Source organism: Tachypleus tridentatus, chromosome 2 (genome assembly GCF_004210375.1).
Source record: "Tachypleus tridentatus isolate NWPU-2018 chromosome 2, ASM421037v1, whole genome shotgun sequence".
NCBI classification, from domain to species: domain Eukaryota; kingdom Metazoa; phylum Arthropoda; class Merostomata; order Xiphosura; family Limulidae; genus Tachypleus; species Tachypleus tridentatus.
Window position 1 is genome coordinate 100,088,472 of NC_134826.1, and position 18,546 is coordinate 100,107,017.

The 18,546-nt window shown below is 33.9% G+C and overlaps 1 protein-coding gene across 2 annotated transcripts in view; it reads left to right on the top strand.

Moving 5' to 3' along the window:
* LOC143244684 (uncharacterized) overlaps positions 1–18,546 on the top strand; it is a 52,968-nt gene that overhangs the window by 26,833 nt on the left and 7,589 nt on the right. For both annotated transcript variants that reach the window (XM_076489783.1, XM_076489782.1), the window contains 2 exons: positions 8,645–8,742; positions 15,065–15,162. In XM_076489783.1, coding sequence (XP_076345898.1) covers positions 8,645–8,742; positions 15,065–15,162 — 196 coding nt within the window. The remainder of the gene's footprint in view (positions 1–8,644; positions 8,743–15,064; positions 15,163–18,546) is intronic.

Below are 18,546 nucleotides of genomic sequence, written 5' to 3' on the forward strand. Positions count from 1 at the left end.
TGCATATAAAAATACTGTCTAACGTTATGGACAAACCTTGGGAAAGAACATGCTTAAAATGATGCCGTCGTTGTGAGTCGTAACGATGACGAGAAAGTAAAATGTGGCTTATTGTGACTTGAGTGTTACACAGACAACATATAGGTGCATCAGTCCCACATAAAAGAAAATGATGAGTTAAAAAACTGTGACCAATGCTTAGTCTAGTTAGAACAACTTCCTCTTTCCGATTCTTACGAAAGCAAGACGGCCAAAGTCCAATATAGGGTTTTATTTGGAAAAGCTTGTTTTCGCGTTTCTCACTCCAAGTCGACTGCTAGTTGGCACGGAGCCGAGCCTTTAATACAGGACCATAGTCCATGTATGGGACAGGCACAGCGGTGATAGTGCCAGAGCAGATAGACTTAGCTGTAGTGTCTGCGAGCTCATTCCCGTGAATACCAACGTGGTCCGGTATTCAGAAAAACTGGATAGAAGAAGATATTAAAGAGAAATGGGCCAGCTGGTTTAGAATATCGGCGAAAACAGGGTGTGAGACAACGTGAAGCGGTTCAAGGGCCAGTAGAGAACTAAGCGAGTCAGTATAAATAGCGCAGTTTGAGCACGACTTAGCTTCTATGTGATCCAGGGCAATAAAAATGGCATACATTTCAGCAGTGAACAAAGAAGCTGTAGAGGGGATTCTGCGCGCAACCACCAAACCACAACAAACCATGGAAGAGCCCACATAGTCACCTGATGTCGAACCATCTGTAAAAATAGGAATGGAAGGATAGTTCGAAAGATGTTCAACAAATAGGAGACAGTATTTCCAATCAGGAGTGTCTACTTTTCTCAGATTACTTAAAAATAGGTCACAATTTGAGACTTAAAGAAGCCATGGTGGGATGGGCTGATCAGTGGATACAGCAATGTTATTCAAGGACAGACCCAATTTATCCAACTGCGCCTGGATGCGAAGGCCAAAAGAAGCAATGGCAGACCGTATGGTTTGCAAAAACATGGCCCTTCAAGGAAGGAAAATATAATCTCAGGTGGGATGCTTTGGTAAGGAACGAAGTTTCGAAGCATATAGTAAAGGCAGTTTCAAACGGCGGCTGTGAAAAGAAGGTTCATGAGACTCAATGTATAATCTCTGAACTGGGGAAGTGCAGAAAGTCCCAGTGTAGAGCCGAAGTTCTTGATGATGAATAGGGTCTAGCATCTTTAAGGCCGATGGTCTGGCAGAGCCATAGGCTAGTGATCCATAGTCGAGTTTCGATCGAATAAAAGCACAATATATCTTTAGCACAGAACGTCGATCCGCTCCCCAGGTGGTGGAAGAGAGGACACGGAGGATGTTCAGTGCTCTTGTACATTTGACCCGTAGCTGCTTGATGTGTGGTATATAGGTCAGCTTACGGTCAAATATAAGCCCCAAGAACTTTTTCTCAGGGACCACAGGCAGCACAACTTCACCAATACGGAGTTCAGGATCAGAGTGAATACCCCATTGGCAGCCAAAGTGCATGCAAACGGTTTTAGAGAGAGAGAGAAGTTAAAGCCGTTTGCTGTGGTCCACTTCAGTAAACAATTGAGGGCAGTTTGTAGCTGCCACTCAATATACCTCATGTTCGACGACTGATATGAGATTTGAAAGTCGTCGACAAAGAGCCCGTTTACAACAGTGAGAGGGAGTTATTCAGTGATGGCATTAATTTTAATACTGAAAAGTGTTACACTCAGAACACAGCCCTGAGGGACTTCAAGTTCCTGTCGAAAAGAACGAGAAAGTGTTGAAGTCATACCATCTCGAAATATCCTGTCTATTAAAAAAAGTTTAATAAAAATGAGCAAATGACCACGTAACCCATATATATGAAGGCCTCGCAAAATGCCATACCTCCATGTAGTATCATAAGCCTTCTCAATGTCAAAGAATATTGATAAAAGGTGTTGTCGTTTGAGAAAGGCTTTTCTAAATGACGTTTCAAGTCAAATAAGTTTGTCCATGGTGGAGTGCTGTCATCGGAACTCACACTGGGTGGGTGAGAAAAGATTGTGTGATTCGAGGAACCAAACAAAACGAGCATTAACCATCCTCTCTAAGGCCTTACAGAGACAGCTCGTTAAAACAGTTGGACTGTAGTTTGAAGGAATCTTGGAATCCTTCCCAGAGGATTCCAAAGGTAGAACAATAGCCTGGCACCAGGCATTAGGAAAAACATTATCCTGCCAGATCTGGTTAAAAACAATCAGAAGAATAGCACAAGAAGCAGGAAATAGATGGCGCAGCATGTGTGTATATCATCAGGCCCAACCGATGTACTGCCAGATTTATGAAGAGCCAGTTTGAGTTACATCAGTGTAAAGGGACGATTATAGTCATAGTGACAATCAGCTCGAAAGGAAAGAGCTGATTGCTCTGTCTGGTTCTTGAAGGCTAAGAAGAGGCTAGATACCCAGGAAGAGCTTTCGCCTAGAGTATCGGCGATGCTCCAGGTATCAGCTACTTCCTGACCATCAGGGAGCAAGATCGAGAGAGGGACAGAGTTACATTGCTCACTGAACTTTCGAATCTTGTCCTATAGGACTTTGGAACTGGTGGTAGAAGAATGATATGCTGGTTGTGAACTTAATCCAATATTCCTCCTGGCTTTGAGGTCTTACCCATCGAGCATGTGCACGGCCCGCTGGAAAACGATGCGGTTTGAGAGTATGGGATATCTACGGAAAGTATTCCAGGCTTGTTTTTTAGCCTTCCATGTGATGTCGCAGGCAGGATTCTGCCATGGACGAGGATATAATGGAAAACATCTCGAGGTTTTAGGAATACATTGAGCAGCTGCTTGTATTATACAGTCAGTTACTGCTACCACATAGTCGTCTATTGATGGCTTATAGACGATGGCAGGATCAAGTTCTGCAAGAGCAATGAAAGAGGGCTAGTTTGCCTGATCCAACTTCCACCGGGGCACGCGGGTCGAGTGGCATCGACCACGGCCAGTCTCTCTCAAGATTATAGGAATATGATCACTGCCTCGTGGATTATTGTCAACCCTTCATGCAAAATGAGAAAATAATGAAGGGGAGCAAATTGAGAGATCAATAGCAGTAAAGGACTAACTATGTGCATAAAAATAAGTAGAAAAACTAGTGTTAAAAAGAGAAAGGTTGTAACCAGAGAGAATATGCTCTACAGAGCGGCCCCTCTTATCAATATCAGCACTTCCTCAGAGGAGATGATGTCCCTCAGGATGAAAAAGGGAGAGGGCAACTGTTCAATGGGCGCATCAAGGTCTGATTGATCATATGTCTCTCCAGGTGACAGGTAGAGAGAACAAACATTGATGGTATGACCCAAGGAAACACGGATGATTGCGCCCTCCAAAGGTGTGTCGAGTGGCAAAAACAATGTGGGCACATGCTGATCAATCAACAGTGTCACCTTTCCATGCACTCGTCCATCTCACAGCCTGTCATAAAGAAATTCGCCGAAAGGTGACTGTAAGGAATGACAAACAGGATGGTAGGAAGCAGTCAGTGTTTCGATGTCATCCAGATTAGAACGTAAAGTTCGACAGTTCCATTGTATCAGGGTGACCCGTTTTATTTATGTGTAGGCAAATTGGGTGGAGAACCCTTCTGTTTACGACCACGTCTTTTTTCCTTACTGTCCTTATTCGAGGGAGCTTTATCGACCTCGATGGATCCTTCCCTGGGTCAATTGGGCAGGTCTTTGCTGTTGAAAGGGGTTCCAGAGACTGAGAACATGTACGAATGATTGTTTTGCATCTTGGGGTGGGAGAATAAGACGTATCCGAGGAAATGCCAGTACCTGAAACCAAAGGTTGTGGATCTTGGGGTTTGGTGTAATGTATATAAAGGACAGAGATAGGTGTTGAAGTTGATTTATCAACTTTGTTAACCATGGAGATCAAAAACTTTTCATTTGTTTGGAGAACAATTCTTTAGGACGCACAGAGAAGCTTGTCTGCACTCCCACAGTAGTTGTGGAACGAAGTGCAGCAGCATACATCCGAGATGAGGTTGTGGACAGCAATTTTTGAGCCTCAGAATTGGTAATGTTATGAATCGTTTTCAAACGCTGCATTTCTATTTCTTCCAACCATTTAGGGCAAGAACGAAAGTAGGACGAGTGAGAGTCATTGCATTTGATGCAATGAGGGTCCGTTTCACACTCATAAGCATAATGGTCCTTGCCACTGCAACGAGCACACGTCAAGGAATTGCAACATAACGTTTTTGAGTTACCAAGCCGTTGACACTGGAAACATTGAAGAGGGTTTGGAATGTATGGCTGTACTCTGCAATTACGATAACTTGCCTTGATGGCGACAGGCGGACGTGGTGACGTAAATGTGACAATTAGAACATTGGTTGGCACCATAATTCCATCTTTGCGAGTGGATAAACGCCTCACTGCAGAAACTCCTTGGGTGGAGAAACCAACGAGAATCTCCGACTCTAAGATGTTCTTCAAATACCTCTTAACAATAACTCCTCGTGATGAAATCAAAGTAGTATGAGGTGTAACCTCAATAGGTATATCCCCAATCGCCTTTGAATGCAAGAGGAGTTTACTGTGTTGAAATGTAGATGTTTCCACCAATATGTCACCAGATCGAAGCATTTTTAATGACTTTGGAGAACCAGCAAGTCCCTTTAGTCCCTTCTGAATGAAAAAGGGAGACATTTGCCCTAAAGATTTGTCTAAAAGTGAATGCAATATAAGAACATGAGGTACAACAGGTGGTACAGATGGTGAGGTTTGCTGCTCAGAATCTCAAGACGTGGTCGTTTACCTATAGACTGTTTTTTCATTATTTTATTAAGATTTTTAATTGGAGTATCCATAATAAAGAGAGGGAAATTTCAGTGCCCACTGTCCCCACCAAACATGGAACCCTACGAGCGGACGCACTACAATGTCAAACAAGGACTCTGAAGCAACGCCAGGGTTTTGTGAGCACTATACCCAAACACCAGCATCAGATATAATGTCCACAACACCTGTTGAAAACATCCAATGCTGGTACTTGGTTGACCCTCGTCCGAGTGGACCAGCCAATTGACCCAAGAATTCAAGGCCAAAGTGGGTTGTTAGGGTTGGACCCCTCAACCACCAGGATCCTCTAATTCCCTTCACGGGTTGCCACGCACGGCAAACACGTGGGTGGATGTTTAGATCCCAAAGGAGGTAAATTAAAAGAAGAGAACCTTCCCTGGGAGGTCCCTACACCGAGTGGAATAATGTGATCAATAACACGGGATCATAAGATTGTTAATATTTAAACATATGAAAATAAGGCTTAGAAAAGTCGATAGCTAACGTAAAATAGATCATGATTCATAAATAAGAAAAATAATGCATTTAAAGGAGAACTGAAGAACACAAATTTCAGATGATATGTATGTATTGTTATAACTGGTTAGTGTATATAACTTATTTTTTGTAAAGTACAGATGATTACAAACTATTATTTATAGTCTAAGCTCATTCATGTATGAAACTGCACATTGTTGAATTAATAGGTTTATTTCTTACAGTGCAATAGAATTTCTGATTTTTAATAAATGTTTAATATATGCATTTTAAAGTGTTATGACTTTAGTCTCATATATGTCGTTACAAACTAGTAATGTGTATATTTGTGTGTGTGCTACAAAACTTTCTAATTCCAGATGTTATTGACTCTATATTGTACTAGTTTATGGGGATTACTGTTTAGCCAGAAGAATTCTATCATGCATTCAATGATCAATTTTGTGATAAACCTTATAGAATCAGTGGGTTTGAATCTAGATCACGTCAACTATGTTCAGTCAGCAATTGTATTAGACACACTATATTTCTTAATATCTGTTGCAAAAGAAAAATTGTTTATATCTGTTTTTTACTGATGTGTTTTAGTAGAAATAATTCAGCATTATGTCTACACTTCTAATTTATCAAGAAACAAGGCTTCTGGAAATATCTATACAGAAAGGCAAAAATAATAATCGTAAAACATTGTTATTTACAAAGAACCTTTTACTGGAATAAATACATACATAAACATAAAAAAATTAACATAACATTTAAATAAGCATCCTTTTCAGAGTGAATAGATGTTAACCAATATATCAGTTATATAAATGAATTTGTGATAAGTGTTTTAAATATAAAACCTCAGAAAGTGCACAAAACTATATTATGCAAGTTAAATACACAAGTGACAACTTCAATACTAATAAAGCAACAGATAATTGTAAAAAAATATTTAACGTAAGTTATTGTTGATAAAATTTGCCTCATTCAAAAAATGGAGAGATTAAGATAATACAATGATAAAAGTTGACGTATTGCTATTACAAGCGTCTCGTTCAAGTAATTGTTTTACTTGTAAAATTGAAACAGTTGATGTTATAAATAATAATGAACTCTTGAAACTGTGATGAAATAATAATCCGTTGTTCGCTCCTCCATTAGTGCTTTCTCTACTCATACCAGCCGTTTTTAAATATAGAACTATAGAAACACTGTTCTTAATTAAACTGTTTTCCTTAACTTACACAATCATTAGTGTGATCTTGTAATAATATGATCCGACCACAAAAGCACTGTCAGCCTTTATAAAATATATGCAATATTTAAGTTAAAACTGTCAAAACGTTCTCAATAAATCATTTAATTCCTTACCCAATAAAATTCATAGTTATATGTACAGAGAAATAGTATAAAATATATTTAGTACATGAAACCAAACTAGTGGATCTGTAAGCTTGTATGTTAAATTATTACATGATATTCAAAGATTATATAATGAAAACGCATTTCTTTACAGTTCAAATATTTCTAAAAGTATGCTTTATTAATAAGGTAAAATACTATTGATTGATTGATCATATTATGAACTATGGTAACACTTGCCTTACCACCATCATCCACTTACAGTAACACTATCCTATGAATTATTTTGTCAAGAAATAATTTATTATAAATACATAATACACAAAAGTAATAGTTTACTTGTAAAATTAAGTCACAGATGACGTATGTAGATACTCTATAATGAACTCACCATCCCGTTGAACTATCCGCCTAATGTTACTTATACAAACACCATCCTTAATAACTCTACCTGCTTTTGTAATCACTGTCCTTCTTTGTAAAGTGTATTTAATTTTTAACATGTAAAGCAAATCTGTATTTGTGATAATTGTGAACCTAATACTACAAATAATAATTTTAAGTATTTGATTGCTACGATAAAGTTGTCGACACATTGATCTACACCTGATGCCACTTTGTGGCCCTAACAACGTGTTTTTTTATGTTTGTTAAACAATAGTTATGTAACCCTTAAGTGGCAACCTTTGTCTATTACATAAAAGTTGTATTACGCCAAGGCAGCAGCATCCTTTTGTCACTGAACAACTCCTATAACTACTCTTATCTTATACCTTATCCGTATTTTATTGCAAATCTTCATCTAAAATCTGCATGAAACGTTTAAAAATTAAGTATGGTAATTAAGCTGTAATATTGCATCAGATACCTGAAGCATATATTTATAAGTAAGCAGGAAGAAAGAAACGATTACAAATTGTTATTTAGCGATATTTCAAAATGCGCATTGTTATCGAAATGCATTATCAATAAAGTAAAAAGAGTAATTAAACAGTGTTCATCAATACATATATGTATAGAAATGTATTAAATAAATATAAATAAATAAATTTTACTAAAATTTTAATAACTATTTTTGGTTATGAATAAGATAATTTAACAACTTGCCACTACTTTGTGCGGATGTACACCTTACCACATAAAAGACTTGTTTAGAGCATGATAGTTACAGTAAACTTAATAGATAGTGGTTGAGAGTTATATTAGTTAGTTTAGATAACTGTACGGAACCTTTCATACTAGTGTAATTCGTTTACTGGGCTACCAGTTAGTGTCTTTCTACCATAATGGGCGCTTTAATGCTAATTTCAAGAGGTAAGTTTATTTAACTTACTTATCCGCAAATGGTAGTATCTTATTTTTATTCTTCTTTACTTTGGAGAGCGGTCGCCTTCCCATAAGTGTCTGTAGGCAGTGAAGGGTGATATAGATGTGGAACGTTATAGCCTTGAGTACCACATCTCGCTCTCCTAATTTATATTTCTGTATATATTATTTATATTGCTATTCCTTTACTTTATTTTTCTTTATGTAAGACTGGCGAATGAAAGTTTAAACTAATAGACGGTGTATCTCCAGCGCAATGTGGTCTTACTTTCGCAGTCACCTCCTAAAAATAGGGTACATTTTATATCCCACATTATAGCTTGTACCCTGGATACTTTCAATTAGTGCAACATTTTAAAAATATTTTATATATTTCGTTTCGGCTTGTTTGTGGTTATAATAAATTAATATGTAGTCAGAAGTTTGTATTTGCTGTTTTTAATGGAGTACTTCCTTTTGATTTTGTTTACTTAACTCTATTAGTATTAATTTTCTCTAAGCACATAAACACACACATTTAGTTATTTAAAACAAATATTAGCTATAAAGTGAGCCTATATAAATAAATAACCAAACTCATCTAAGTCTATAACCATACAACAAACATTGACAAATAGATTGGAAATTGATTTTGTTGCCTTCCAGGTGACAAAATTACACCAAACAAAGATGTTTCAACTCCTTTGCCTGATTCTTGGTACCAAGCTATCCCAATATGTCTTTACCAGTTAAACGCTTCTGATGTAAGTAGAGCCAAGTAGTTACGATTGTGTATAGGTTGAGTTTTCAATATAAGTAAAGCAAAGTCACCTTTGGTATACCAGTTAATTATATTCTTTGTTAAGAGTTATTAATCCTTTGCGACTTGCCTAGAGTAGTTCTCTTGTACTTTTAATACTTCGGTATTAAGTCACTTAAGTTTGGTTGAAGTAGTTAAATAACTCTTGTGGACTTTTTGTTTATTATATTTATATATATTTCAATTTGAACAAGCTGTGTATCAACCAGCTAAGAAAAGTATAGCTTGCTGCATACAATTTGTTTCTGTTATAAACAAACTTTAATAGCTGTTTTATCACAAAAGAAGATAAAATCAAATATTTTCCAAAACACCGTTTTCAGAAGCATTAGAACTACAATTACAAAATATTTCAAAGACGTTTATCACTACAAGAGTTAGTTACTCAGTCTGTTGCATGAAAAAGTGCCTGAATAATTATTTCAGGCTATTTGGGAGGAGACGAGAGACAAGCAGGTGACGTAACATCAAACTTCCCATTATGTAGCCAGAAGCATATTACTAGGGTTGAGAAATGGTGATAAAAATGTTGTTAAGTCATAGTTCCACGTTGTGTTAGCAGTGAGTGTGCTGATAGAGAAGGAACATTCCTAAGTGCAAGATAATGAAATCATTGAGTGTGCATATGATTCACAAACGATCCACAAGATGATGCTGTAAATTAACATATTTCATCAACATGTGATTACGTCAACGATATGATAAGTTTCGTTTTACTTCAATAATAATAATTAAAACCAATGTTTCATCTAGTTTCCAGAAGTTTTCGTTGCACAAACATACAAGTTCATCTTACATAATTCTGAAAATTCAATTTAATCTAAAGTTTTCAGTCTAAATATTTATTCAGTTTAAAATTTTGATCTACAATCTTACTCTTTCCTTTTGTGTTTATTTGTAAGAAATTCTAGATAAGTATCAAAGGCATCACATTACAAAGTAGAAACTACCGTTTCAATCTCAATTGTTCCTTTAACACTGGTTTTGTCATTATGATGAAATTTACAGTTATTATAGTCCTGAAAAGGATTATTTATGATTGGTTTTTAAGCAAAATGCTAAATACCTAATTTCAACCTAAATAATCCAATGTTCATTAACTTTAAATTTTAACTGTACGTTTTACTTATATTATTTTACTGACAGTCAATGTAATTCTGAAAAGGACTATTTTGTGCTGTTATTATAAGTGAAGCATTCCAATTCTTCAAACATAATGCATATTTCACTAATTACAAAGTTTGGCTTTACGTTTTACTTATGTTTTTATATACACTCCATGTACATAGCTGTTTTTAATCGTATTTCTCATTTTACCCTTAAGTTATTAAACTCTGTATGTTAATTTTACAAAAATGCTTGTTCGTTAGTAAAACACAAGACTTAGTGTAAAACAAAAGTTCTTTCACTTAATTAATTTTTCATCTTTTATAATTCAATAAATTTAATATTAACACTTATCATGCTTTAGTCACTGTAGAACATTCATTTTGAAATATAAAATTAAATCACTAAGGTAACTGATGTAGCTTATTTGATATAAAACTATAATTAAATGAACAATATACATAGCATAGGTGTGTTTTATTTTAGGAAAGTCATACGGGAATTGTTGCCGTGTCTACCAACGGGAGTCGAACCCCTAATTTCAGCGTTGTAAATCCGAAGACTTATCGTTTTTCCAACTGAAGACAACACACATCGCCCACACTATTTATAAAATGTTTGTAACAAATATGAAAGCATTCATTTCATATTCAGACTGATACTATCTAAATGTCAGTTTAACTTAACTCTTGACTCGTACATCAGAGTTCAAAGTCCACAGGGTCATTCAAAGAAACATTGGCATGACGGACAAGTGTCAATGTACGGACAATGCACGAGCCATTATAATATAGTTTATAAAACTCCTCCTTCTTTGTATATATTAGAGTTATTATAACATTCTTTGTGATTAGTAACAAATTGTTAATTCTCATTTTTGAGGTTCTGGTTTTATGATGTTGTTTGTGCTTAAGCAGAATGCTACACAAAGAACTATCTGTGCTCTGTTTATTAATGGTATCGAAACTCGGTTTCTGGCAGTATAAGTCCACAAACATACCGTTGTGTCACTAGGAGGCTTGATTTTATGGTTCAAATATTTTTAAGGATTGATTTAGTGTATAATTACTGAATATCGTATTTAGCGTATGGTGTCTATCATTATAAAATATGCTTTTTCAAAGAAAAAAATATTTTCATTAGACTTTAAGAATTAAGTTTAGCCTGAAAAACTGAAGAGCGGATTTTGTATTGTTCCATGAAAAAATACTACAGATAAACTTATTAAAACCTACTAGTGACAATTTCTGTGATAATGTAGAGAAAGAATGGACTTATCCAAAGTTTGTTAGATGTCCTATGTTGGAATGTCAAACAAAATCTATAAATTTTAATACTGCTGTTCTTCATTTCTCATAATAAAGCTCTAGCCAATTAGCAAACAAGAAAAACATACATACATATCTATATATTAAAAGTGCTTTCACATTAAGCTATTTTGAAACAAAAGTATCATAAAAACAGCATATCCTTACCATCTTTATCGGTTCAAAGCTTGAATGATTAATTTCTAAAATTTACTGAAGTTCTGCATGAACAAGAATATTTACAGTGTTGGGCAAAGCACTACCAAAAACATATTTCAGTTTCTAAATTTCTCTATTTCGTGTGTGTAAATTTCCAGCAGATAGACCAAGTTTTAGGTTCAAGGCAAAGAGTTTATGTCGTATAAAATATTCGTCATAGCTAATATCAATTGCTTGATCTTAAAACTTCTTTTCTGTTCCATTAACTAATGTTTCATAGCTTCAACCTTACACAACTACATCAAAATGTGTTTGCAAAGCTGAGCAGAAATCTAATTTTCCTCGATGTTGATTGTCACAAAATTGATATTGTAATGTTTACAACTGCATGGATATTTATTTCAAATTCATTAAATTCATCATATATCATCAAGTCCATATTATAATAATACACGTGGATTCAACACCCGAAAATACATTACTGATAGATGATAGATATTTGTTAAGTTTTCTTGTGAAGTTGAAAATGAACTGAATATTACATATTTTAAAGGATATTTAGCTCTTACTTGCTGAAATGTTTTAATAGGAGCCGTAAAGACTTTAATATTACATTTTTAGCATAAATAGAAAAGAGTCGTTAAACGATCTTGAATTGCAATTTGTTACTTGATATAATACGAAATTCAGTTTTACTTTGCATGAGATGTGTTTTTACATTTAATCCATTCAGAAAAAATGGTTGTGCAAAAGAATGTCTGAATGTAGATAGTTAATTATACCAACTGTCTGATTATCACATTTCTTAATGCAACGATCTTTTATTCCATTTCTGTTGACATCGTTAAAGTTAAGATAATCAAAACTATTCAAATGTACTTCACCCAAATAAATAGTATCAAACCACTCCCCTTAGCTTCTACATGACAACTCAGTAAAGTTCTTTGTATGCTTTATATGAATAAAAATTTTAAGATGAAAAAATGAGCTTATCTTTTAAGTGTACATCCACTTTAGAAAACAGAAAATTAAGAAACAGACTGACAAAAACAAAGATATCTTCCTCTATTTTATGTTGGTTCCATTTGGTTTCCCAGACTTTGCTTTCAGATGAAGATACAATTGGACTGAATCGAAGTATTCATCCTCTCAACGTGATATGGGAAATTCAACTACTAAAGGATAATATTTGTTCCACTAACGCTCTCCAATTAAAAAAAAAAAAGAGCTCTATCTCAGACTATGTATTTAGGCAGGACTTTTAATGCAGAAGAAGAGTCATGATTACTTGTTGAAAAATCTGAAGTCAATGTTCTTTGCCTCTTGATTTTAGCTATTCCAAATATGGTACCTTTAGGTTTCTTTTTTGTATTAGGTTGAACAGTCAGAAACCGCTTAATACTGCAGGTGTAAAGTTAATAAAATCCCCCATGCATGTTGATATTATATGAAATTACATTAAACTCCGTTAAAATACGATTATTATCAAATGAAGTAATGTTCTTAATGCAGGATCGAGTGATATGGAAGCTCTATCATTCACATTAAGTCTTACTTTTTGGGTAAGCGAAATAACTAAGTTTAAGATTTTGGTCAGGTTTAAGAAGCGATTTTATTATTTGGTATGTTATTTTAATTAATTTCCAGGGTCACTGTAATGACTTTATTTTATACAATACAGATTGAAAAACTAGCAATTAGTACCATAAGGTACTTTATGTCAACCCTGAAGTTACATTAATTTGACCAAGGCAACATCTCATGATCATTGACGGTCTATAGATCACTGTAGCTGAGTAGCATAATTTATCAAAGTATTGCTGTCAAAATATTTCATAGAACTATTATTAGGTAACATCACACACAGTTGATCCATTATGAATAATTAAGATCAGAGTTATATTTATGGTGTTAAATGATTACGATCTAAGTGAGGATTCGAACTATTCAATTTTAGTATATACTTTAAGTTTTATGAAATACCATTTGTTTTTGCCCAACATGTCTGATGTTTTGTGAGTTGGCGATTCCTGAAAAATAAAACAAAGCTGAAATCCTATAAATATGTGTACGTATTGATTTGTTGCAATGTACGTAACGCTTTATTAGTAAAATTGTTAATACCCACTCCAGCCGTCCTGAGATACATGTGCTATATTTCTAGAATTGGAATGCTTCACTTATAAAAACAGTTTGAAATAATTCTTTCCATGATTACATAAACTTACTAGCATAATAATATAAGTAAAACGTTCAGTTAAACTTTACAGAACATTGCATTATAAGTGCACTGTATGAATAATTAGGTATTTAACGTTTTATTTATAAAACAATAACAACATTTGATTTTCAGGATTGTGTAAGATAAACTATTTTAATTTTAAGAAGTACATTACTCAAGTTAGTTTTAAAAATAATTTTAAGTCTTTGAGTATTATTGAAGTGAAAACTATGAAATTCACTAATAAGATAAAACTTATCTTAAGAAATAAAAATATTTGTTTTTTTTTTTTTTAATTTTGCGCAAAGCTACACAAGAGTCACCTGCATTAGCCGTCCCTAATTTAGCAGTGTAAAACTAGAAGGAAGGCAGCTAGTCATCATCAATCATCGCCAACTCTTGGGCTACTCTTTTACCAACAAATAATGGGAGTGACTGTGACATTATAATGCCGCCACGGCAGAAAGAGCAAGCATGTTTGGTGTGTCTGGGATTCGAGCCCGCGACCCTCGGATTACTAGTCGGGTGCCCTAACCCACCTGGCCATGACGGGCCAACTAGTATAACTATAAGAATTAAGTTATGCAAATTAGATGGCAAACCGATTTCAATTCTTATTACTGAAGTGTTATTAAAGCTATGATATTGGTGATGTAATCACGTATTGCTCTACAACACTTACTGGTGCATGCTCGATGATTTCATCATTTTGCACTTTGGATCTTTCTGCACCTATTAGTTTATCATCTAGCGAAACAAATTTGAGCTTAAACTTTACAAAATTATTTGAATTTTTTTACCTCTAGCATAGTACTCCTCTAGGGACACAACATCAAACTTTGACATCACCCGACACTGTGGTCTCAAGCTCTGTTACTACTTCCCTATAGCCTGAGGCAACTAATCAGATGCTTGCCATTCAATGGATAATCAAAATACTTGTGTAATCACTACAGTTAAAAAGGAAGATACAATATCATAAGTAACTGAATATCTGAAAATAGAAATTGGTTATATATTTATACTCTTTTTGTTTTTATTACTTTATATATAGTTGTACGTTATGTATATTGTTCGCTAAGTTGAAACAGTTTACGACCAAATGCTCTATTGTAACGTAAGATACTGCATTAGAAAAAGTATTTTGAGACTTTATGTTTCGTCCATAGGAATTTTTTTAGGATTTAACCCTTTAAAACATGTTAATCATAATTTTTACATTTGTGGTCAGTGTGTTGAATGTACAATAATTTGAATCGTGAAGTTTCTGAATGATATAATCATTTATTATTAATAGATTATATTCATCACCTGTAAGAGAACAAAACATTCACCTCAAACAAGACTTTTGAAAATGCAATTATCATGCACATTTACATGTATTAGTGAGAATGAACGAAAATCACATAAAAACTATGCTTTCAGTTCGACAGTGGCCATCATATTGTGGTGACTATTGCTTATTTTATTAGTTTACAGAAGGAAACTTGGCAGCGAATATCAAATCACAACTTATGGTGGCTGGCAACCGATACATTAATGCCATGCAATTGGACCTACCACTTATAAGGTGAGCTTTTTAAACTTATACATAAGCCATACAAACATTACTTTAATATAAAACTTAGATAAGTGTTGCATTTTTTCTGCTGTTTTATTTCAATAGTTATTTATCTACAATTAAAACAATAATTAAAGTGCCTGAGCGTAAGTAAAAGACGGTGCTATCATTCATAGGAAAATAAACTTTTCACTAGTTCATTGTGTTTTAATGAATTAGGAAAAATAATAACGATTAAAATTGTCCTAACATGTTTGAAAATAACGTTTAGAATAGTATGTGTGGAATATTAGAGTTAGTAGAAACTAAATTTTAATTTTCTAAATATATATAATTAGTGATTTACAGTTTTTCAAAAATAGTTGTTTTTTTCATGACAGTACACGATTTGATATAAAAGTAAGAGAAAATGAAGACATTTAATTTAAAAGTTTTCATATATACACACACATACATATGCATTTATAAATTTAAATCATTATGAATTATACGATATACTTATACCGAAGAATTATGGGCACACAGATAAAGAAGCACACAACGAATAACTTTATTCCGTACATCCAAAAGCAAAATTCCATTTACCATAGATAAGTTTAATATAAGTCGTATTATCTTTTTCGACACCACCGTAACCACTTGCAAGACCCATTAAGTTAACACATAATAATAATTTTAAACTATCAATATTGTTATCCCACCAAGAATTACTATTGTTTTCTAAAAAGGACTGCTATAAGTATTAAGACTTTAATTAAAATAACATACATAATAACTACTGGTAAAAACAGCAACAATTTTAGTTTTAGATAAAAGGAAAAACCAAAGAAAGGGTCGATCACGCATGACGAAGATGCTGAAAACCATAACATCGATTTCACATTACAAATTACTTTTTCATTGAAAATCGTTTTTCAGAAAAAACAGTAAAAATATTCTCTTTAAAGATATCTTTACGACTCTTTTCCATCTCAAATGTAATTTCTTACAAATCAGAACAATTATCCAAGGATCGAATTTCATTGATCAACTTTAAGGACTGTCTTTGTGTCTTTCGCTTATCTCATGCGCTCGTTCTGGTAAGCTCGATTTTTTTTAAAAAGTTTGTTTATCAACTGGCTTGAGGCATTTATGTAATCAAATTCACGTACATCGAAAGGAAAATCATGTTGGCATCGCAAGGAACTCAGGAATAAGGAATCTAACACTCAATGAGACTTTTAAAACTATGACTCTCTTAAGGTAGCCAAATGCCTCGTCATCTAATTAGTGACGCGCATGAATGGATTAACGAGATTCCCATTGTCCCTATCTTTTGTTTGTTTGTTTGTTTGAAATTTCGCACAAAGCTACTCGAGGGCTATCTGTGCTAGCCGTCCCTAATTTTGCAGTGTAAGACTAGAGGGAAGGCAGCTAGTCATCACCACCCACCGCCAACTCTTGTCCCTATCTACTATCTAGCGAAACCACAGCCAAGGTTTATAAACCAAAAAAATCATACATTTAAACAGAAGACAATATACAACAAACTAAATACAATTCAATAATACTTTTGAAACAGACAAGCTCCTTCAATAAAATCCAAATTTACACATCAAAATAAAATAAGTAGAAAATAAAAACAAAATCATTTAGCAGTCATTAAACATAAAATAAACTGTTTATATGAGAAAAACACAAAATCACTTATTACACTAATTTCCCCCCAATGACACAGCGGTATGTCTGCGCACTCCCACTACTAGAAATCGGGTTTCAATTACCGGTGGTGGGAAAGGCACAGATAACCAACCCTTTGTGTAGTTTTGCGCTTAATTCTAACCAAACAGTGATGTAAGAATAACCAAACATTGAATGAAATGACAGCTTTAAATATAATAAAGCATAAACTAAACAAAAACATATTCACAAATAAAATGTATAAAATAATTTTATACAAAAAATCAAATTCAAAACAAGACATTTTACCTAAGAATTAATAGTAACTTAAAAAAATAAGTGAACAAACATTTTAACAATTAACAGAGCACAATAAACAAAATAAACCTTGATACTGAAGAAAAATAAATAATAAAAACAATAGAAATATACAAAGTGAAACACCCTCTATAAAATGATAAACCACACAAAATATTAATAGATATTATTAATCTAAAATTCATCAGATATGCACATATTTATAGGCGTGCACACTATAAAACAGTTACGTTAGAAATGACGCAAAAGAAATGTAATAGCAAAAATTAGCCTATTATAGTTTACATCGATTATATCCAAAAATGTCTACATGCATCTTACTTAAAAAATAAAAAAAAATATGAAAAGGAATAAAAACTAGATATAAGATAATAAAGAAAATACTGATAATAAATGCACATGCAATGAATACATATGCATATATACAAAGACTAGGAAACTTCAAGATTTCTACCATAACTTGGAATAAAGAAACAAATTTTCTAGTTCAGGAGCTCATTTTTGGTGCTCTGTGGCATGTAACATAACTGTTCTTACAATTTGCCTGTTTCACCCCTTCAAACTAATGAAAAATTCCAATTTAGGCCAATTTAGTTTTCCAATGCAGAAGTAACAGCAGCTATGACTTATTACAGATTTCTTACACATTTTCCAGCTGTTTAATACTGAATATCTCACTTATTTTTTGCATGGAAAAGTACAAGGTATACACAGTACATTTTAAAATGATCCTGCTATTAACAACCATTACAAAGCAATATTTAGGAGCAGGTATTATCAGCAGTTATTGCAACATAAACATCATGATAGATGTAAATTTACACATTTAATAGAAACCTATGTGGCTGAGTAACAGTGTCAAATCGTGTCAGCTGATTCGTCCTTGGTGAAGCTATGCTTGTCATGAGGAACTTTCTGAGGCATGGTCATGCAGCTGCTTCTATGAGATATTCGTTTGTTATACTCTTGAATATTATGAGTGTATGTGTTTAACTCTCACTACAGTTACTTTATAGTTAAAATTTCACCCATGGTCTCTTGCCCCATGCGAAACTGAGACATCCTAAATGTTACAATGTGGTGTAGTGGGTTTGTACAGGGCTTAGTTTTTTATTTATGTCTTTAGGTGGCAGCAAAGTAAGTTACTCAACGAAACTTATAAATTAGTTATTTCCTATCCTAGTGTATTAGTGGCCAATGGCTGACTTAGCGACAATCATCCCTTATCTTAGCTCAAAACTATACCATGAATTACCACCTTCATCAGTGTTTTTCTTCCGTTCTTCTTGTTGGAGAACATCATCCACCAATGGCACTTCCTTTCTCTCTTGTGCTGACAAAAGCTGATGTTGTGTTACTCTAACTGGTGAGTACCTGAAAGTCCTATAGATATTGGATTATTCACTTTTTGTTATT